The sequence below is a fragment of the Xiphophorus maculatus genome, chromosome 1 (assembly GCF_002775205.1).
Source record: "Xiphophorus maculatus strain JP 163 A chromosome 1, X_maculatus-5.0-male, whole genome shotgun sequence".
NCBI lineage: Eukaryota > Metazoa > Chordata > Actinopteri > Cyprinodontiformes > Poeciliidae > Xiphophorus > Xiphophorus maculatus.
Window position 1 is genome coordinate 14470280 of NC_036443.1, and position 23582 is coordinate 14493861.

A 23582-nucleotide genomic window follows, 5' to 3' on the forward strand; every position below is an offset into this window, starting at 1 on the left:
AAAGTATGATTAGTTTAATTTCCTGCCAGGTTGTGTTTTTGTCAGTTTTATCCTTGTGCAGCAGCAGCAGCAGCACAAATGGACATAAACTGGACTGGAGAACTGGCTCCATGTAACAGGAGGAGACGACTGTGCTATTTGAGCCTGAATGTGGCGCTAAAAACAGACTGACAGCTGGGAGTTAAGAGCCTGAATATGAAACTGAAATGTCACCTGATCAAAACATTGGGTGGGGCATTAAAATATTTACAGGTGTAAGAACGGTGAGTCAGAAAAAAATGTTTAATCTTACACTGTTTATTTTCTGTGTTCGACTCATTGAAAAAAGTGTTAGAACATATCTTGTGATATTTTTCACTGCTATCATTTGTATTGAAGACGCATGTTTAAAACCTGAGTAACAGGAAGTCCGGAAGCACATCTTGAAATGAAGAATATAATGTTTATCAGTACTTGTAGTTTGTTACTGAAGCTTTATGTCGCCTGACATTATATTGTCATTCAGCTGACTGTACGTCGCCTGAATGACAACAAACTCCATCTGTTAGGAAATAATTATAAAACTGACTTTCACGTTAAAGGGGAAAGAAAATGCAGCGTTTTCAGTTTTGTGTATTTTGTGTTCAGTTTAATTAAGTTCAATTCTTATTTAAATAACGCCAATTCACTATACATGTCATCTGAAGACACTTAACAAAAAGGGACAAAAAGTCCAATCAATCCAGTCATGCAGACAGTTTGCAAGTCAAGTACATCCATTTCAATTGATCCTAGTTAGCAAACAAGGAGTACTCACTTGCTAATCCATTCACGGAACTAGACCATCCTAACTCAACGTACATCTCAATGCTCAGAAATCAACTCCGTTTCTCCACTCTGCAAATTCCTACAGGCTCAATATGCCACAGGCAAACCTTCACACCATGGGCTCTGCTGCGCCTCGTCTGCAGAGCACTCTTCCCAAACCACCTGATGACTCTCTACTGAAAGCTTTAAGAAAGGACTGAAGATAATTGTAGCATTTTGAGATTGAAAAATCTGAAGTATGGAACAAATTTAATAAATTATCAGCATCATCGGTTTGGTTTATTATTCAAACTGGTTAAAAAAGTTTTTTTCAGGAAGGAAATATTGTCATACATTTGGATAAAACATCACAGCAGATTCTTTATGAATGAATGCATCAAAGTCTTATCAAAACAGCGCTGAGGTTTTTGCAACAGTGTTGAATCCTTGTGAATAAAAACATCTTTTCAGTCTAGAAACATCAGTGCTGTACTTTGTTCTACTTAAAGTGAAGGGATGTTTAGGTCAGATGCTTAAGCAGCATGTATGATAAGCTCTTTAAAAGCTACCACACAGCTGTTGTCCGGCTTACAACTTCACCAGTAGCTGCCATTGTAGGACTTTGGTTGATCCCAACTCAACAAATCCTTGGAATCTAAGCCCAGCAAGATTTCCTCACTCTCATCATTTCCACATGATATTTAGGAGAATCCAGTTGCCTTGTAGGGTAAATATGGATGCACAGTGAAATTCAGTGGCTCCCCCTTTGCCAGTATTTCACCAGTATTGATAATTATGTGCTCTATTATCAGGCAAATTGCACTGAAAACCTGCCTGCAGCTTAAATCTGGGCTTGGCTGAAGATTTGATGATCTGATTTTTTGGTGTTGTTTGGATGAATTGATAATTTACTCTGAATACATTCCAGAAATAATAGGTAAAGGTAACGGTAATTTTATTTATATAGCACATTTTCAGCAACAAGATAATACAAAGTGCTTTACAGGATTTAAAAGGAAATACAAACAAAATAACAAACCAAAAGAAAGAGCAACAGGAGGGGGTGAGGTGGAAAGGAGCGTTATGTTTACATATCTTCAAGGAGATTGGAAACATGCAGCCCTTCCAAAGCAACATGGGGAAAGCCAATTCAGATACAGAATGTCTTAGGTCGGGTAGATTCTAAATTTCAATCTTCCCTAAAGTCTCTCCGATACATCTCAGTTCCCAATCATCCAAATTAGTTTGGTCACTCCACTGAGCCGAAACTAGCAACTTCTCCAAGATCGATTCCATTCTGTTAGTGAGTTTTGGAGTCCTCAGCTGGGCTGCTAGTCGCAGCAAGACTGACATCCAACTTGCATCTCTGTCCACACCAACAGTCTGAGTGTTCGCTAGTTCGGCCAAGTCCATCACAAATTTGTTGATAAGCCAGGTATCCGCAAGCTCCAAATAACAGAAATCCTTTTATCATGACTAAATCCAGGGAGTATCCTCGCAGGACAAGAGGGCTGTCCTGTGCCCAGTCTTCTCGTTGAAAAAATTTGATCAATTGCATTGTGAGACCAGTTGACCAGATCCATAATTTGTAGATTTGGAAGATGTGCAAAGAAAGGCTCCAAAAATATAGAAAAAGACAGGATAAAAAAATGGCAGATTCAGTGAATCTTCAAAAATGTTTGACCAAAACTAAATATGTTTTTTAGAACTTTCAACAGAATGGTGCTACAGTTTGCACTCCACAATCAACACTTTTTTTCTAGCCTTTTTTGATTGGTGGCTGAGTATAAATGCTGGTAGCTGTAAATGGTCATGATTTATTTCTTTGGATAATAAATAATGGTAAGATGTTTTGCTTTCAATCAGTACTGGAAAAACATCATTTGAAAAGTCTCCTGCAAATGCATGGAGAAAGAAGGATCTGTGTTTTGTGTTTGATTGTATTCATCTTTCATTTGTCTTTTCATTTGTTTAGTATGTCATCGTATGAATATAGCGGTTTGAGAGCTGCACTGATCACTATCAGTTACTGTTTCTCTGCTCAAAGTTGCATTTGTGTGCTTTGGTTTGTGAGGCAAACCTGAAGTGGACTATGAAAGTCAAGGCTAAAAATGTACACACACAGAGAGAGACAGGTGCAAAACAAACTGTCAGACAGGTTTCACTCCACGGATGTTTGTCCAGGGCAAATATTTGTGATTTCTGTCCACCTGTACATGTGGGTGAACACCCGAAATTCACTGTTAAGTTTTGCTAAGAGAACACATGCAATTCTTCCTTTACTGAAAATACTGCATTAAAGTGCATGCTTTCATAGACTAAAAATGGAGGAAGGTGCCAGTCTGCATTTAAGGATCAGTAAAAAATATATCCAATTTGAGCTGATGATTGCCAAACAAGAAAAATTGTCTGACTCTGCAGCACATTTGTTTTTCTTTCTGGAACATTAGTTTATATTTAATTCACATAACTTCTACTAAAAGATCCTAGTTTGCCGTCAAAGCTAGCTAGCAGGTTAACGTTACTGAAACGTCCCCAGAGTAGTTTTTAAACAAAGGATGACAGGTCATTTATTCTGGATGTGTCATGAGTTAGTCAAGTTTTGATGTCGGTTTTGTTTTTTTAAATTTCAGCCACTGTTTTATTTCTACCTAATTGCTCGTGCGCAATTATTTCCTTGTGAAATTGTTTTAGTCATATGTTTTACCTGATTCTTTTGTTTTTTTTGTGATTTACCCTCTTCCCACTCTTTAATCATCCTTCTCCAAGTATTTGGACTCCATGTTTGACCAGTCCTTGATGGATTCTCTTGACCAGTTTTGTGCCATGATGTTTTCTCCTTCGTATTGTTTCCTATTTGTAAATTTGCATTTCATGCTGTCCTCCTCCTTGTACTTGCGTCCTTCTAGTCTACACCAAAGTACATGACAGGCCTGTGTGTCTGTCAAGCAGAAGTTAATCTCCAAATTCCATTTATCTACTGCTTGCTAAACCACATTTTCTAGTTTGTCATCTCTTATTGTGTTACCTAAAGACGTGTGGAATTTTTCAACTTATCTTTAACAAAGCTGGACTGACTAACAACATTAACCAACTGGTGATGTGACATTTTTTGGGGGGTAATTTGTTTATCAGGGTAATTACTTTCAAACTTTGTTAAGCAACTTGATAAACAGTTTTCGTCAGCCAGAGAAGAAGTCAAAGTTTCCCCAAGATCTTTCCATTGTTTATATTTCAGTGCAATCCTTCGTGTCAAACCAAACTTGCACTACCAGCCCTAAAACTCGGATACTGTCCGGTGAGCCAAGGTTTCCATGTACGAGTGGCCTCTCTCTCTGCTTCTGAGAATGACTGGTCAGTCCACGCCCTCCCCTCATTCTCTCTCCCTCTTCCTACTTAAATACTTTTAGCATAAAGAGAGAGAAGGAGGGGAGGGGGATGGGAGATCCATGGGGGATGGGAGGAAGTGCTACCTCTGTTGTCACTGGCCAGAGAGAGAAGCAGAGAGAGAGTGGGAGAGAGAGACAGGGAGGGAGGGAAAGAGCAGAGTTGTGTCCCATATGTGGAAAAAAAGCATAGCAGTGCACACACGAGTCCGGTCAGCTCCAGGGATTATCCTAGTGCTCTCAGATCTGATGGAGGACATGCAGGCATGAATAGGTAAGGCCGCTTGTCTTCTCTGCATCTCTATGTCGATCTGCTGTCACGGCCAGCTGCTCTCCCTGCTGTTTGCCTGAAATCGAGCTCTTTTGAAGCAGCTCTCTCCTCTCTTCAGCCACTGACCATTTGACGTTTCTTTCCCCCCTGCAAACAAAATCTCTTTCCTGCAAAGAGGTTCTGTTTGTTTGAAGTGGAAGCTGTGGTTTGCTGCTGCGGTGCAGATTGTTATTCTGGGCTGCGAGTGGTAAAAGTTGGCTGTCAGTTTAAAGTGGAGGGTGTTGTTGTTGCTGGAGTGAAGCCTGTTGGCGTCCAGAGACAAACCGAGGGGGTCATTGCGTAATATCTCCTTCATGTGAATGAAGGAATGTAAATAAATGTCTTTTTTGTTGCTATAAGCTGGGTGTCTCTGCATCGATGACAACACTGTTACTTTACTGTGAATTATTGTGGCCTGATAAAGTTCTTTGAATTTAGGGAATAAATAGTGTGAAAATTCCTAAAATGTTCTATAGAAATAAAATGTTTTGTCTGTTGTTTACATTTTTGATGTGATAAATGCATCTTTTTGCTGTGCATAAATAATTAAGCAAGCATTCCCAAAGCTCTTGTAGTTTATAGAAGAATGAAGAAATAAACACTGAAAGATTAATCTGCCGTTTCATCTATGTATACTAAAATGATCAAAACCAAAATGGATATTTCCTACAGTATATGCTGACTTGGCTCTTAAAGTCAATTAAAGTAAAATTTGTTTCCCATTTTAAAATGTATAATTCTACCCTGTCAACAAAATTAACTGAGGATCTTTTATTTACCAGATTGGTTGTTACGTGAAACTTGAAAGGAGAGATCTCTTGGCTTATGAACCTCCAAAAGTATTTGCTGTCTCAAGAATGCAGTCTTTATTGCCCCAGTGCGCGGAGCAATGGTATGCATGAGTCTTTTTGTAAGGCAGATTTAGAAAACCCTCTTTAGAGGCTGGACACAGCTCCACAATCAGCTTAATGCCTGCCTGTAATGAATGCCCTTGTGTGTCTGAATTTGGCTGACTGAGTGTGTGAGTGAGACATAGTGTGAATTCTGGTTTTGTTACACCGATACGGCTCTCAGGTTGGTCGGTAACTCTATCGTCCTCTGCTTCAGTGTGTTCGGGCTCATCTGAAAGTGTTGGTTAACATTTGTCAAAGCTTTTCACAGCAGCCTCCAACAGCCTCATCTATTTCTATTTTCTATTTTTCTCTGTCTTTCTCAGGGTTGTCCTGTTGTCAGTGCGCGCTCATGCCAGTGATGGACCACAGCCGGACCTGCGCTATCCTTAGCTGGCATTCATGAAACAGCATTCCTCCTTACTGAGACCAGCTCCACAGAATGCTGAGTCCTATTGTCCCTTATAGTGAGTAGGACACTCTCTTTTTTTCCCCCTCCTCTCTAAACTACACACCACAGAGGCTTGACTTAGTTGGACTTTGCCTGAATCAATGAGCTCTCACAGAAAAAAATAAGTGGGAGTGGACGTGTGCAAACAGAACGAGAGATGCACCGGTGGCTAAAAGTCGGGCTCAGCGCAGAGACTGGACTTTTCTTTGATACGCAGAGTGGAAACGCTAAACCTTGAGCACTGAATGTTTCATCAGCAGGCGGTAGAAAACAGCTGTGGCACAGAAGAGGAACAGAGGAAGGATGGAGGGATGATGGGTTAAGCTGCACAAACCCCTTAGCTAGGCAAGTGTAATTTTACCGATACACCAATGCAAGACTTACCACCGCACACACTTCCTCCTGCTTCCCCTCTCCTTTTCTCACTTTTCTTCCCACAACGGTGACCTAATAACTGACATGCCCAGTTCCATTTCTCCCCTGTGGGCACCCTCACACCGGGCCTCTTAGGAGTCCAGTGCTCGGGCTCTCCAAAACAGCATTGTTTGGTGGCCAGCAGGGGCCAGCCTCTGTGGCCTCGTCCTCAAGAGCCTCTTTTTCCCAGCTCTTTAACTCGCCTCAATGGACCATTATTGGCATGACAGTTACAAGAAAGGAGGGAGAATCAAACAGAATAGTTAATTTAAAAAGTATTGCTTTATAATTGATGACAGAAACTTCTGTTTGTGCACCGGCATGTAAAAACGCGTCGCAATGGCAGCGTAGGCAGATGTGCGGCTGTTCTGAGTTAAAAATGCTTGACTGAAACATAAGCTGATGTTTGATGTTTACTTTTATTAGAGATGCACCAGTCAGTCTACTTGAAAATAAACATGCATGTCAAGTACATGTCGATATGTCTCAGATGTTCATCAGATCGAATACTAAACAGGCTGATCTTTTTTATGTTCATAAAGTGAGTAAAAGACAAGAACTCCCACATTAAAGACCTCAAAGAAAATAAAAATGTGACACTGACCAGGAAAAGGTTTGTCGTTACATGTCTAAAATATCTGGTCATACTTCAATGCCTTCCCTTTCAATGGGTTTGGAAGGATGCCGTAGGAAAATAATACTCCAGCATCACCTTACTATACATTTAACACTAAGTCATACACAACTTGATCACCGGGCTGATAAGTACTTTTTATCCATGTTGGAAAAATTTGGCCACATCAGCATCATGTCCAACTCTGACTCAAATATTATAGCAATGACCCAATAGAAACATTATCTGATCTCACACCGTCCTATGCACATGCAATCCCTCACCTTGAAGATGAACTTGAAACTGACAGCATGACCTACTTTCTGATTAATTCAGTTAAAAATTATCTGACCACTTGGGGGGATTTGCAGAACATTTGTATGGATAAAGATGGTCTTTAATCGCTTTTGTGATGCAACGTGTGATGGTTATTAATACTGTTACAGAACTTGGTCATCATTAAATCCATGATGACCATGGATTTAATGATGCACAATTAAACTATTCCTGAGTTTTGGCTGTGTAAGAGCTGTAAAGTGTAAGCAGCATGAAAAAGGCTCTGAAATTACAGCTTTGTCTTTGACTTTTGGAAAAAAAAATCCTAAAAGGATTGTTTATCTGAAACAACGTTTTGTTTCTGTCTTCAAAGCAAAAACAAATTTTTGTGTTTTGCCTACAATTTTTTTGTTTAGTGGCAATATAATAAATCTCTGACTAAGTAAAACAAAGCATGATAATATAATTCTAATTTACTTCACTAAGTGATTCTTCTCCAGTAACTGAACATTTTTGGGCAATATAAAATAGATTTATGCAAATTGCTAAATATCAGAAAGTGTCTTAAGAATAATACAAACATTTGTGTTGTTACTTCCCTGATCCTTTAATATGAAAACTAGATAAACATAACTAAAATAATGCTCTTGTTCCTGATAAAGCAGGACACTGTGAATTCCTCACGGTTAATTCTGCTTCAGTTTTTCACTTGAATACGTCCATACCATGTTTTTCAGTGCACTTTACATACATGCAAAATTGGAAATAGAGCAACAGTAGCTTGTTTGTTTGCTTTTTGCAAATTTCATCCTTTTGATAGGCGCCATATCTATATGGTAGATCTTTCATTCTGAATAAGAAAGCACGAGGTCTGGAAGTATGTTCACACAAATAAGGTTGACATGTTTGGATCACGCTGAGGATTCCTTTGAGATTGCAACACCAACTTATTTTAACTTATCCAGTGACAAACCTTACTGGTCCACCTTGACGGACTAAGTTGAGTTCTCCTGGAGACGGTAGCTCTATGAATGTCACAGACGGATGGCTAAAAAGTTAGTCTTCTACCAAACGTCTCTGCTGGTTAATAGGGATCTTCTGAACCTTTGGGGGTGGGGGGAGGCTCATTTTACGACTGGGTGCAGTGGTTTTCTCTGTTCGACAGCTTGGTAGGTTCCCATGTACAGCGTAGCTCTGTTGTTGAGGTCATTTAAGAACAGCCTTCTAGTGTGTGTTTGCAGAAAGGAGCTTCGTATGGTTACACACAGCAGTGTGAGGTAGTCACACTGTTTACTCTCAGACCGGTGACACACAAGCTCACCCATGTGCTTGCTGGTGATACTGCAGCTCTCAGTTAAATACTGGAGTCATAATTGAGAAAGATTTTGTATGTGTGCAGAGAATGCGAAGACTCTCACCTCCATGTTGGAATGCCACTTTATGGGAATGTGGAGCATTCCGGTTTCCTTCTGCTACTTCTCACTCCTGTAGTTGGCTTTTCTGTTTCTGCGCATAGAGAATAGATGCACCCATGGTTACATGACATGACAACAACTTGTATACACAACATGCTGTTGGTCCTCGTCTGTGGCCAGTCCAGAATAGCTCAAGCTGGGTGAAACCACAATCGCTGGACCTGAGACGAAACCTGAGAGAGATTCCAGGGGCCATGGATACTCCTGGAGGGATTTGGTGCAAAAATCTGTAATCTGCACTTCAAACACACTCTTAAATCAGTCCCAGGCCGCCAACCCAGGAGTGCCCTAACTCTTGTTGCTGGGGGCCCCCGCTGGTGGAGGGATACCTTCTCTTTTAAAGCAGCACACATGCTCAGAGAATGACTACACACAAGAGTCCAGTCTGGCAGTTTTTACTGCTCTCCTCTGAGTGACCCCTGTCTTCTCTCTCTCTCTCTCCCTTTCTGGCTCTGTTTTTATGTTTTACTCTAAGTTTTAGAGCAGTGGATCTCATCCCACGGCCCCTCAAACATTGGCTGGAGGGCCACAACAGCATCTTTCCCCATTGTACGCAGAGTGGTATGAGTGTTGCCGTGGAGGGCCCTGTGAGGTCTTTGAGTAAACACACAGCCTGCTAAACTGTGTGTGAATAAGAGCAAGGATCATTAGTGTGGGTGTGAATTGGCTCTAATTAGCCTCCAGTGTGTGAGTGTGTGCATGTTGTTTTGTGCATGTATTGCAGGGGGGGGCGAAAAAAGATGTTTTTAGGGACCCGGGCTCCTGTGAGTCCACGGGCCCGGTGCTTTATTTCTCAAGGGGTTTATCAGCTCATTAAGAAGACCTCCGCTCCCATTAATGGTCCAATTAAGGGGGTTGAGGCTCACTTGGATGGCTGCACTTCACTGGATTCCTGAGGCAGCAGAAATTCAGGGCTCGACAGTGTGACACGTTTTTCCACACAAACACAGCTAATTAGTAAATTAATGCACCCGAGAAAATACTTTAATGCTATTAGATGCTTGTAGTGTGGAGGATCAAAACTTTGCCAGGGCAGCATGTGTGTTGAATGTATTGAGATTTGCTTAATTTGTCTGCACAAAGTAAGAGCTGGATGCAGAGAAGGTCCAGGTGATTTGGTTAGAAATGAGAGTAAAGAGAAAGGCGAGGAAGATTGGATGGAAATGATGGAGCCGTAGACTGGAAGATTGGTTGGGTTAGACAGATGGAGGGGGCGATTGGTCATCACTGAGCCTTAAGGACAGCTGTTCTTTGATATATTGGTGGACACAATGACCTAAAGCCAGCCTGCAGCCACAGAAAATAGGGACCCTGTGTTTTTTTGCTCTTGAAGAGAACAGGGGATAGGGGGTGGGTGGGCTGGACTCGGCTTCTGCCATTTGTGGATGTGTGCTAGCAGGCTCGGGGGATGGGGGGAGTTGTTTCTAAAATTACGAGCATGAAGTGACGCATCCAGCAATTATTCCTGAGGCTTTCTACTTTTGGAGAGTGCTGAGAAAAGTGCTGTTAAAATGAGCACGCTCTCAGATGAGACCTAGCCTTCCCGCTGCATCATCGTTAGCAATTCCAAACACGTTTGTCAATGAATCAATTGTTAACAAATGCCACCAAGTAGTTTGGCTGCTCTTCTTGTTCGTCCAGTTCAGAGAAAAACAAGCTGTGGTGACAATAACTATTTGTTACTTTCCACTCGTAAAATAACAAATAGTAAAATAATTGTTAAATTTATAACAGTAAAGAGTATTTTAATTTTGCTGTTTATTTTCTAAGCACTTTCTCATCTTTTGTTCTTCCTCTATTAAGTGGTATGATCTCCACACTGACAAAACTCTTCTGACAGCCGGCCTGGAACATTCCCAGCGGAGGTCGAAGCATAAAATAGACTAACTCCAACTGTCATCGTGAGGCACGAAACAAAGATCTCAAGTACAGAGATAGGAAGGAGAAGAGACACACAGAGGACGCCCCTCAAAGCCACTGTAGGAGAGAGAGTTGTTTTTTTCCTCCTGGGACAGGACTCATGATCCATGTTTAAACTCAGGGCAGCAGGTGTGAAAACTCCACACCAGATCTCTGTTATTACATCTTTTTATGGCCAGTGAAAGAGATCCAGACTGAGGCAGAGCGAGAGTGTGGGATTGTGCTTTCTTTGCGTGATAGTAGGCCTGTGAGTAGTGCTTAGATTCATTATAATTTTCCTCACTCTTTCATGTGATATGTACCTGTCTTAATGTCATTTAAAAATGCTCTCAATAACTCACCTTGCACTTCTTTTTGCAGATATTTAGCAGCGCCTCACACAATATTTTAGTACCTTTTGATTAAAATCATTTAGCATATTTGACACTGATTTATATTAATATAAAACTGTAATATAATTGAATATTATACCATAGCTGTTTTGTAATAATACAGATAAAAAAGTGTATTTCATACCACAGTGGAAGATTACCTTAAGACAATTTTGTACCGTCTCCTCCAGCCATGTTGTAAAATGCAGTTGGCCTCTCAGGTTGGTGCTTTTACGACTGGCTGGCAGTATGTCACGGCGTACAGCCCAGAAAGAATGTCCTGTTTGATATTAGTATCATAAATCACTGTGAACTTGAAAACAAAGGACTCAGGGGCCTTCTAATGACAAATCAAGATCTGAAACATAAATAATGGATTGTCGGATGCTCTTTATGTGCACGCTAAACTTGTGATGGCAGAGGTTTTTTAAAAAGTTTTGAAAGATTGTTTGCCTGACTTGCTTGTGAACATTACACTTGATTTTTTCCCAGTTGCTAATTGATTAGTTTTATGCAAGCTGATAACATAAAAGCAGGTTCAGTTATTAGATAAATAACATTGCTTTATTGTCTTATGTCTCCTTAAGTCTGTTATTCCCAACTTGCTTTCACAGATGCTCTTAGGGTGAAGGATGCCCAGCCAAACTGAGCTTGCAATCAGAAACAGACAATTCTCACAGCTAAGCCCAAAGTTATTCATTTCAAGTAATAAGTTAAGAATTTCAAGTGATATTGACGTTTTGAAGTGACTAAGTCAGAGTCCCCATTTAAAACTGATCTGTGGAAGGAGCTGAAGGTTAGGGCAATGGTAATCATGCTTTCCAATTTCAAAGCCCATCGCAAAAAATAAATCAAGTTACCACTGGCAATTGTAGCAAATATTTTCCAGTTGAACATTTAGAGGTGTATAAATACTTAAATAAACTAAAATGTAAATCAAAATGTATATTAAAAACATACCTTTTTTCAAACTAATACTCCTTTTACATTGTTTTATTATTATTTTGAGATGCCTGCCTCATTTCCTGTCAGGCACAAACCAGTTGAAACAAACAGTTTTAAATTTAAATCCAAATCTATTAATAATTTTAGGCTCCACTTTGTGATCACTGGTGATCAGATTGTGAGAACTTCTAAAGTCAGATATTTCTGATCAATGGTTGCACAATACTTGCACTACCACTTTGCAACACTAAACACTTTAAGGTGTAGGAAGTGAGTAAGAAAGCTCAAAGCTAGCCATTTTCTTTATCAGTGATGTTTTAAGAACTGTAGCTAGAGGAAGCACATATCCTGATATGTCTGACGTTTATTCAGGCTGTGAGACGGTGAGAGAAAGCAAGACGTTCGAGTGAACATGTTACACTGAAGTATCTCTGTTTTATCGTTTTCAGACTCTGTGTTATAAAACTTGCTAGATTTGGTAATGTCGGCTACTGTTTGAAAAGTCAAGGTAACGATCTACAATCTCCAGGGACAAAGACTGATGATTGCAGTTACTAATCCTACCTGTGCTGATCACAACTAATATACTAAAGGCCATTTAAATTGTTTACAGCCTAATCATTTTCACTTAGTTTTAAAACAATATTAAAATCAAGACTATGTCTTGCTACATCTTCATATGTTATACTTTTAAATCAGAATGGGATTAAATTGGTATCAATAATCAAAAATATCCCAGACTGATTGTTGTTCACAAACAACACTTTTGCTATCTTTACGATAAATACTAGAAAATATTGTTATAAAATTGATGAGGTTCACATGTGCCAATGATGCGCAGTGAAGGTGTGTGAGCTTGTTTTGTTGCTAGTTATTTTTCTATTCGCTTTTGTCGCAGCAATAGTTTGAGTTTTACTGAGCATGGGCTTCTTACAATTTTTGTACAAACTGAATTTCCAAAATATTGCGAAAATACTCAAACTGACCACCTGTTTACATTTTTGTAACATTGAAAGAATTTTAGCAAAATGGTTGGTTTTCTGTGATGAGATTGTTTTACCATGGTCAATTTTCAGATAGACCCTTTTTCTTGGATTTAAACAGAAAGATTCAGCTTTCCGCTTTTTCCAAAGATGAATTTCCAGATTTTCATATTCTGCTGAAGCTTCCTGTCCTAAAATTGCATCTTGTTTTTCTAACACGTTTGACTCCTGCTTCATTGCGGAGGTGTGTGATGTCGAGTTGTTAGGTTTATCAGTGGACGGAGGTGTAGCTCAACGCCGAACGGACCCTGATTGAATTGATCCAAAATGCTGCTGTTTACAAGCAGCCCCCTTCACAATCTGCACATTTTAATAGCACAAAGTCCCAGAAGGCTTGTTACATCCGTGTATGTTTTGTTCCTCGAGGCATGGAAAATAAAAGAGCCGGGAACAGAGAAGGGGAACGCAACCTCTGGGGAGTAATGAAACGCCGCTGGGTCCCTCCATCTCAGGGCTTCATGCCAAGCTAACTTTTCACCTCGAACCTATAATATTTTTATGACAAACCACAACAGAGCTGGAAGTAATACCTACTTTATGGAACAAAAACTGCTGTTGTGTTCTCCAATAAGCACTGGATGAGGGGACTTTATAGATAGCAGATCTGAGGATGTTAAGACTATAAAAAAACTCCCTCCTAAAAGTGAAAATTGCTGAAGAGAGCCATGCCGCTGTCTTCTTCTCATACTCCTGCCATAGGATGCAGCTCACACAGGTCCCTCAATAAATCCCAGGCTGACACAAAAGCTGTCAGTGAACTGCTCCTGAATAGATTAATAAGATTTCCATAATTAGACAGGCCCCTGACAATAGGATCCCTTCGGCTTTGTCTCAGGGCCAACTGGATTGTTCGATCCATGCACGTCTGCTGGATGGTTGTCCACCACAAAGGCTGCACAGACAGTAAGGCGGTCAGCAGAGGAACATCTGTCTCTCCTGGGGCCGAGAAAACACACACAAAGAGTGGGAAGTTTCACATGCACGGACAGAAGGTTCTTATCAGCCTCCTCACAGCCAAAGAAGGCCATCAGTCAACATAGGAAAGACCTGTTCAATATTAAATCGAAAAAAATATATATGCATATTCAGTGTTTTTTCAGTGTGATCACAGAATGAAAATAGCTTCAAAAATAATCAAGTCTGGATTAAAACTTTTCAAGCATAATAATGTCTCTGCCTACTCCTGGTACAGGTTTTAAATCTATAATCCTCCCATGTGTACGTGAGGGTTGATTTGTTTGAGGCTGGAAAACAGAAAGTAACGAAAGCACAACAGAAAAATGAATTTTTACCTTTAATATTTACACTTTTTACCAGCTCTGTACTCGCCTTTCTTGATGTCTTAAATAATTTGCGATCTAAGCTGACATTCAAGCCTTTTCTGAGGTTGATCTAATGATTTTACTGTCGTCACACATTGTCCTGATTTCCTGCTTCTAATCTTAGCTTTCTTACCGGCCCTCCAATGAATTAATCTGTGTGATGGCTCCGATTTGGGCAGAACCGTAGATTAGAGCTCGCTCAAACTGTTACTGCTCTAAAAACCACAATCCAGCAGAAGGCAGCATTTAATTACACAGAAAGGGCTAAACTCTGCTGAAACGCTGCCGCTTTCTTCACAGACGAATGATTCAGAGTCACGTTTTTACAAATAATGACAGTGAATTTGCTTCTATGTAAGCAGCACAATCAGCTAGTGGGATGGGAGAGGTGAGGTGTAGTTTTCTGTATTAGTGCTGATGATGGAGTGGACAGCAGTCAGCCCGTCTCACAGGGTCCTCTAATGTCTGCTACAGTCCCCTCAGAAAAGACGGAGCGCCTGCTGTCCACTCGCTCTCTTTTCCCTCCCTCCCTCCGTCTCTGCCTTCTTCCATCCCTCCCTCCCTGCTGCAGGTTTTATGAGCTCCCCTGGGCTCTCATCCATCTTTGTCACACACAGGCCCCATTATTGGGGCTGCTCGCAAACTGGTCCGGCTGCAGATGGGAAGGGCCTGCAGGACATGTACGGTTTCTGTGGCCCGGACAAAGACCAGTCCGCAACAAAACAAAACAAAACCGAAAAACAAAAAAAATGTGGTCATCTGGGTGTGGACAAGTCTGTATTCTGCAAGTGAAGATATGTGAGAATGTCACAGTTTGCTGCAGTGGGTGTGCAGCCGTGTGTGCCGTCTGAAGCTTAGCGAAGCACTTGAACTGGTTTGGCCATTGGGAACTTAAGGCAGTCTATTTGAATATGAAGGACATGATAATCCAACGGCCATCTGGTCTGCTGGTCTCATCTGACTGAATAAACAGGCATAATCTGAAAACACACACGGGGAGGTTTGGAAAGACGCAGGTCAAAGTTTAGCAGTGAGATAGTAGAAGCAGAATCTCGCGCTGTGGATATTGAGATTTGATTTAAACAGCAATAAGAGTCCTGGCTCCACACCTACAGACGGCCATGAATAATGAATCATCAGGCGGCTGCTGGAGGAAAAGGCAAAGAGCTGCAGCAATGACGGCTTCTGCTATATTCCTTTTTACCTCGCCGCTCCTGGCCGGAGTATTTCTCACCTCGGGGTAAATTGTGACAGTTCGATAATGCCAAGCTATGTATGGAATGTCAAGCTAATGCCTGAGCAGGAGGCAGGGCTAATATAACCTACATCTAATGCTAATAACATTAAAATATTAGCATTGAGCATTTATAGGATGTTTTTGAGTTTGTGTTTTTAGGCAGATTTAATAAAGAGGCGTGGAGTGAAAACGTTATTTATAGAACATTATTTATTTGTTTTTTCCAAGCTGCTTCGACCTCGCTGAAGTCAGCTAGAGGAGCAGACATTCCCCCTTCCCAATGTTCCATAGGAGCCTGTGCTGATGAATAGCTCACTATGCTGCACTTCCAGTACACCCCCTTTTTCTTTCTCACTCTCTCTAAACCACTGTCCACACACGCCCACACCCGCACACACACACGTACACCCTTCTTTTCCTTCCCTCCTTGTGTCCAGCAAGCCATTCTGAGCAGTGGTGTACGGTGGGTGGGTGGATCCGTGGGTGGTAGGTGGGGGTGTGGGGCGGAGAGAGCAGGCATTCACAGCAACATGCACAGGGAGATAACAATAGCTCCTCTGGGAGACCTGCAGATGCTACTAGTAGGGCGAACAGTGGAGGGGTCTTATCGCTCCGCCAACATGAGCTGGGAAACTACAAAACAACACATGCATCCCACTGATTTGCTTTCACTCTTTCTTTCTGCTGCTTTCCATGTTTTTCTGTGCCTCCCTTTCAGCTACCCCTCCCTGTTTAAGAAATTTGACACTGTTCTGTTGCCAAACTTGGCAGCAGCACTGAGAAAAGATGCTTTTCCTGACAGAGGAAGTTCACTTCTTGGCAGAGGAGGGGTCCTTGATCACGTCACTTTATACACAATAGTCAAAGTAATGGAGATCCACCAGTTTTTAAGTTATGTTTTTTTGTTAAACATCAACCTGCTGATTCTGTATTCTGTTTAAGAACTACATATAATCATTGAAATTAAAATATTTTTAATAATTGAGATTTATTAATATTTTTTGCCTTCTTGCCAAAACCAGTCATTAATTTGCTCAGCAGGGCTGCAAGATAAAATATTACACACAGCTGCAATATTTTTTCTTTACAGTACAATTTAGGTATCATTTAGGGTCAGCTCAGGGTTTCTTTGCATGTAAATTTGTATTGTATGTAAAATTTGAAAGTATTTTCCAGATCTGGATAAGACTGGACAAAAGAGTGAGGAAAATATTTCTGTTTCAAGACTTATTTCCCATTCCATTATCTGAAAGATCCATCCATCTATTACTTAATGGCAACCATTACTTTAAAATATTTCTAAAATTGAACTTTTAATCAGGAAAACAAAAAAAAAATGTAAGTGTAGGACATATAATATGTTGGTATATTTGAAAAGGAAATCTGTGATATGAGAAAGCAATTGTACAATTCAGTACAGTTAATAAATTTGAGGATGTCAATAATTAATAAAGAATAGGTAATACTATTTTCAATATAGAATACATCTACTCCAGAAACAGCATTAGTCTAAAGTTTTTTGGCATAGTTGTATGTAAAATAATTAGATGTTTTTTTGTGACTGTCTTGTCAGGCCTGTTAAAGATGCACTGGAACCCAGAGCATGCCCAGCCCCTCAGCCAGTGGCCCGAGCAGCACCTGGATGTCTCCTCCACCACCTCCTCTCCAGCCCACAAGGGGGATCTCTACTCCGGCCGTGGACGCAGCTCCTACAACTACGCCTGGGCCAACGATGACATCTCCGCCCTCACAGCCTCAAACCTCCTGAAGCGCTATGCTGAAAAGTACGCAGGCGTGTTGGACTCACCATACGACCGACCTCCTACTGTGGGAACGTACCCAGAGCCGGGGGCTTTTGGGGGCCTTAATGGCCAGAAGACAGAGCTGGAACCTTGGCCGCTGACACACAACGCTGATGGCTCTTATCCTTTGGTTCCTCCTGGAGGCCATGAGAGTCTTTCGAGCTCTAAGACTGTTGCTACATCTGCGGGTCCCCCTGGGGTGAGCAGCGTGTCAGTAGTCAACAGTAATCTGTCAGACTCGGCCTACAGTGGCAGCAGCTCCTGCAGCGGTTCAGGCGAGTATCCCTCCAGCTACAACGGCACCTATCTCTCCTCAGGGTTCTGTCCTCAGCCCAGTGCAGCACTTCCCCCCACCTCCCTTCACACTCTGCAACCCACACCCACTCTGGTGCCCAGCTACAGCCCCAACACACCAGTTTATAACTACCCACCCAGCACATACCCACCCCAGACCAGCCTTGCTCCCAGCTACAGTCATCCTTCCACAACATACCTTCCCTCAGGTCTACCAGCTCCTACACCCATCCCCTCTAGGCCCACAGTGGTTGGAGGCTCATACAGCTACCAGAGCGCCAACCTTGGAGCATCTGAGTCTGGAGGGACATTAAAGAGAAAGGCCTTTGAAATGGGCGTAGAGGAGGATGACAGTGGGGACCGGTCACGGTACAGGAAGTACAGCTATGATTCCCTGAAGGCTGGAGGAACCTCTCCCTATGGAGTGAGTGAGAAAACAGAGTGCAGGGGAAATGGATTCAGCAGCTCAGGCAGCTCAGACCCTCAAACCTTTAAGCCCAGCAAGCCTTCCTCTCAGCCCCTGGTGTCTCCTCAGTTTGGGGCTGGAGGAGAGTACAGTCCTCCTGCAGGCATGACGGGGGAGAATGGGGTGACGGAGCAGGGCTTCACCCAGCAACAGCACCGCCCCCAGTCACTCAAACGCCCTCCGTTGTGTTCTGCACCTGTTGAAGCTATGAAGAGCCCAGACCCCCAACTGCTGGAGCTCATCAACGGAGAGTTGTTAGACTGCAGCCCGGCACTGCTCTGGACCGAACTGTTTGGGCTCACTCATGTCAAGGCTGCCCTGGAAGAGGACCTGCTGTGGCCCGTGTTAAGGCCCAGCCCATTGGCGCGGCCGCCAAGAACCGTCCTGCTGTTTGGTCCTAGAGGAGGGGGGAAGACGACACTGATTCGTTCTTTGGCCTCGCAGATGGGGGCTTCCTTCTACCGTGTGAGCGGACCTATGTTGGCATCTAAAGGAAAGCTCGAAGCAGAACACATTCTGGGTTCTCTGCTGCAGGTGGCAGGGGCTCGACAACCCGCCGTGATTCTGCTCAGTCAGGTGGAAGCAATGGAGGAGGAGGAGGGGCTGAGGCAGATACTGCTAACAATCTTGGAGAAAATCCAGGTGGGGCCCACAGGTTTGGTTATTCTTGTGTGTGCCACTGGTAGGCCAGATCTCCTGCAGGACGCGGTCCACCGGAGCTTTGCCAAGAAGTATTATGTGAGCCTCCCAGACATGGGGATCCGTCAGCATGTCCTGCTGCAGGCGCTGACGCCTCAGGGCTGCACCCTGAGCGAGAGGGAGATGACCGCTGTGCTGCAGCGCACTGAGGGCTTCTCTGTGTGGGAGCTGCTGCAGCTGAGCCAGCAGGTGCTCTCCTCAGCATCTTCCCCAGCCGGAGCCATGCACGGCCTCGCCACGTCCCCCAAAACTCCGGACTTTACAGATTTTGAGAATGCCTTTTGCAAGGTGCGCCCACACACCACCACAAAGGACCTGGTCACTTGTATAGAGTGGAGCAAAATGTACAGCCACTGAGAAAGCAGCTAGTCACCGTACTCGGACTGCACTACGACCCTGGTTTTGCTTTGGCATTTAAAGCCTTGGGGATGTTTTGTTGTTGTTTCCTAATTACTAATTATGCAGCCAAAACAGCCAGAGAATCTCGACATTAGGGGCAGTGCTGATAAAGTTATTTCACTGGCAGGAACCTGACACGGTATACTGTTTGTTTTGCCCAGAACACTGATAATATTTGATGTTTTCCCAAAGAAAAAGTGAGGTGAACGGGTTTTAGTCATTTGGCCAACAGGGGAAATCAGAGGGGTGTCTCGATTAGCCTGGGTCCAGGACAAAATCAGTTATTTGTTGCTGGGCGATGTGGTCCAACATTATGGATAATCAGGGTTTGGAAAATCCACCCTTTGGCTGCTACTCTCAGGATCCTATTTATTACCAATCCACTTCCATGTTATCCTACAGTCAATGTAGTCATAGGATTGTCGCTCAAAGGGCTTGGGATCAGCAACACTTCAGCAACTTTTTTTTTTTTTTACCAAAAACTTGACAAACCAAATACATACTAAAAAAAGCACTGATAATTTCTCAAAACTGACCAGTAGTAACAAAGTAAAAATCACAGCATGTTGATATTCACAATAGCTTTTTACCAAACTATGACACAAAAACCTTCTCGGAGAAAACAAGTGCAGAATAAATGAAGCTGGGCCTCCTTTGTCCTGGAATATAGCTGTTTAAGTGGAGTGTTTTTATGTTTCGTTGCAAAACCACTTCTCATGCTTCACCCATCTGACTGTGCTGTGCTTACAGTAAATATAGTACGATGAACCCAAAACCTGCTTCACGATTCACATTCCACATCAGGTTCAGTTTCCCACCTGCAGAATAACACCTGCGCATTCAGCTTGTCCCACATCGTGTTGGTTTTCCTGCCTCCGTTCCTCCTTTTTTTTTTTCTTGTATTATGTGATATTGTTTGAAATGCTCAGGAAGAATTTCTTTACCTCAGAAATATGAAATAAAGAATGTATGTAATCTTAGGGTCTTAGATGAGAGTGAGATAGAAGAGCGAGGAGGACCGTGACAGTCTCGTGAAAAACCCACTGCGGCTGGGCTAGTACCTCAGCAGAGAAACTTGAATATTCTACAAAGAGTAACATTGAATGTAATTCAGGTATTTCAAAGGATATTTGATGCCATAAATCCATGTATTATTATATATGAATATATAAACACATTTTTTTGTTTGTTTCAGTTCTTTTACCATTTATTTTTAATGTAGTTTATGGTGAAGTGATGATTGTCTTTGAGAAATGTAGAAAACAGAAAATATTTCTTCTTTTGTTGGACAAACTGCTGGGAAATGCACCGCTTGGTGTTTTCCTCACATATCTACACACAGAGATCATTTATCAGCAAACCTTGGTAAATGTGTAAAAACCCTTAAAATAAGTTATTCTACTAGCTTAAAGTCGCAGAAATATATTTAGAACGATCCAATCGAAAAATCTCCCAATTTTGTCAACTTTTTAAAGTTGGTCTGAGTTTTTATGAAGTTCGAGATAAAACTCTTTTAACCTGGAGTTGTTCTATATAAAACCTCTTTGGGCATGGGGTAACATTCCCATCAGTTGTCTGAGTTTCAGCTCATTTCCTGTCAATATGGGCTCCTTGTGTAAATATTAGCTGGGAGAATGACTTAATAAAGGGGCCCATTTTTAACATTTTTATTTTTATTATTGGCCTCTTGGGTTGATGATGTATGTTGCCACCATGGCCAAAGAGCAGAATGATGTGGAAGGTAAAACATCTCCACAGGTCAAAGTTAAAAACTGCAACAAATGTCACCAAGTATCCATAACAACAACTAGATGCTTCCCTCACACCAAATGGCTCCTTAGGAGGCCAGTAAACATGTGGACTTGTATTAACCCTTTAACTGGAGCTGTGGCTTTTGGCAGATGAAACAAAGATTGTGCAGTTAAGAAATAAACACTCTAGATGGGACCTGTGTAAAAAATATTAAGAGGCCTTAAAGTATGATAGAGGATCAGTGATGCTGTGGGTCTCTTGTTTGAGTGCATGGAAACACCAGGAGCCTGTAGTAAAATACTGATTTATTTTAAGGCTTTTTGCACATTTTTACCAGGCATGTCAAGGAATCTGACCGCAACTGTAAGCTTGCTCTGTGTTGTGGTTTTAAATTGTATTTCTAAATTTAAAAAAATACAGAACCAACCCCAATGCACTTACAGTCAAAATCTGAACCCAAAACTTGATTAAAATGGCTTAGAATATCAATCCCAACTAGTAGTTCAGACCAAGGTGTTACGTGTGGCTTTCACTACATCTCAAAGATTAAATATTTACAATTACTTTGTGCATAAGCCAGCATGTAGACAATCCAGCAATATATCTCCTTCTACAGCAGGTCCTTTTAGATGCCGGAAAAAAACCCAGTCAACGTTCTGCAGGCAAAGCGGCTCGTAAGTTTCAGGATGATGTAATATTTCCCTATCCTTCATCCCTCCCTCTGTCGCTCTGTCCTCATCATTCTTTTTTTTTTCTCTTTTCCCAAATGCAATCTCATTAGACTGGATTGCCCCCGGCCACAGGCCCCAGTGACCATGTGGCGTTGAATCTCCTCCCCAACGTCCCTCCTCCTCCCCTTCTACTTCCCTTATTCTGATTTCTCCGGAGTGGAAGTGGACTGATTGATGCCCGGCAATCCTATATCTCAGAGCAGCCTTCCCTCACCAGCTGGTGGCTTCAGCCAGATCAATCAGAGTGACCCCCACTGTCTTGAAAACGCAAAATAAATAAATAAACTTTTCCACAATTGCTCACATTAAATTACAGAAATGAAACCACTTCCTTCTCTCTGTCGACAGTTTGTCCACCAAAACAAGCTTTTATTTTGTCCACTTTTAATCTGCCCACCGCAGTAACGTTTTCTCTTGGTTATTGTACATTTTCTGTAACCATTTCTACCTCATTTTTGCAGCATATTGTACATGAAAATATTTATTTCATGTCGTTTTATTTGATGTCTGTTTTAAAAATGATAATGATGTTTCTTGAACTGTAATAGTCTACCTCAGAAAAGACTGTATTTTAAGAGAAGAGTATCACACAATATTAAACAGAATTTGTCAATATTGCAACACGGCTGTTTATTTAGTTCACACTCACATTTGCACAAATAACGAAGGTCTCTGCTTTTCTTAGGCTTACTTTACCTGGTTGTATATGTTTCATTGATTGCTGTTTTAATTTTATCTATGATGTCCTATGCTGAAAACAAAACATTTTTTGTTACACTTTTTTGTTTTATTTTTGTTTTCATCAAGCAAAAGTGAATCAAAAAGTAGGTTTTTTTTCATTTATAAACAAAAACAGCTAATCCAAACCAACTTGGCCCTTTGTTTACTAGTAATCTACTTGACATCAAGTCTTTGCTATAACTACTGCCGAGTCTCTTATATTCCCTCTTGAGGAATTTTGCTCCACTCTGCTTTATTAGGGGGTTTAGGGGGTTTTCAAGCATGAGCTGCCTCTTTAAAATCAGATCACAGCATCTCAATCAGATTTAAATCTAGACTTTGATTAAGCCACTCTAAAATTTTAATTTCTTAGTCATTCAAGATGGACTTCCAGCTGAATAACCTAACAGTGCTTGAGCTTTGGGTCACAAACTGATGGCTGCTGATTCTCTGGTAAAGGGCAGAATTCATGGTTCTGTCAGAAACAGCATGTCGTCCAGTTCCTGAAGCAGGAAAACTGTCGTAGACAGTTACCACCACGACCCTGTTTAAACTTTTCATGAAGTTCTTTTTCTAAAATGTTGCTAGTTTTGAACCAGATGTAATGTATACCTACAGAAAGTTTCAGTTGATATGTTTTCCAAAAATCTTTGGCAGATTCAAGAAAATGTTTGGGAATTATTGGCCGCCTTTTGTGTTCTTTTTGCTCTTCAGGGGTTTTCTTCTTGCAACTCTCACAAACCTGCCATTTTTATCCAATTTCTTTTCTACTGATAGAAATGAACATTTATCGCAGTACTTTAGAAGTTACTTGGGTTTCTTGTATGACCTTCTGGCGTGAGTTCTCAATGTGCTCAAAGAGTAACATGGTAGAACTTCAGCACTCCTTTTCCACATGGACGCAGTCTCACTGTCGTTTGCTGGATTAATTAAAAATAGCCTTGTAACATGTTCAATAATAATGTTAGTGACTTTATTTCTCCTCTGTTCTTCAATTAATGCTTTTTGAGAAGTTTTGGCCTATTTCATGTTGTCAGACCGGTTCTACTGAAGTAATATTTTAATTCTACATCTAGACGAAATCTAGATGTAGATTTCGTCCAGATCAGATCTGGAATAAATCAGGTCTACGTGTGGCTACTGAAACTGAAACTAAGAATTGATATCATCCGCTGAAAAGTGCTTTTTCTTATTTATTCAGGTTATCTTTATCATATATAAACCAAAAATATTTCAATATTTTAAATATTTAGGTTTGACAAAAGAAAACAAAAACAGCC

The 23582-nt window shown here is 41.4% G+C and overlaps 1 protein-coding gene across 4 annotated transcripts; it reads left to right on the forward strand.

The window, feature by feature from the left end:
• Nucleotides 1–4329: 4329 nt before the first annotated feature.
• Nucleotides 4330–22195, forward strand: LOC102220158 (putative fidgetin-like protein 2). Of its 4 annotated transcripts, XR_002753326.1 has the most exons (4): nt 4330–4446; nt 5699–5839; nt 17013–21525; nt 21633–22195. XR_002753326.1 is itself a non-coding variant. In XM_023340207.1 (3 exons), the coding sequence occupies exons 2-3, from the start codon at nt 5815–5817 to the stop codon at nt 19055–19057; spliced, it is 2070 nt and encodes a 689-aa protein (XP_023195975.1). In that variant the 5' UTR covers nt 4330–4446; nt 5699–5814; the 3' UTR covers nt 19058–22195. The 4 variants fall into 4 exon arrangements, 3 of the variants coding, with proteins under 3 accessions (XP_023195975.1, XP_023195984.1, XP_023195988.1); XM_023340207.1 differs by having other exon boundaries at nt 17013–22195; XM_023340216.1 differs by lacking the exons at nt 4330–4446; nt 5699–5839 and adding an exon at nt 5851–6168 and having other exon boundaries at nt 17013–22195.
• The last annotated feature ends 1387 nt before the right edge of the window (nt 22196–23582 follow it).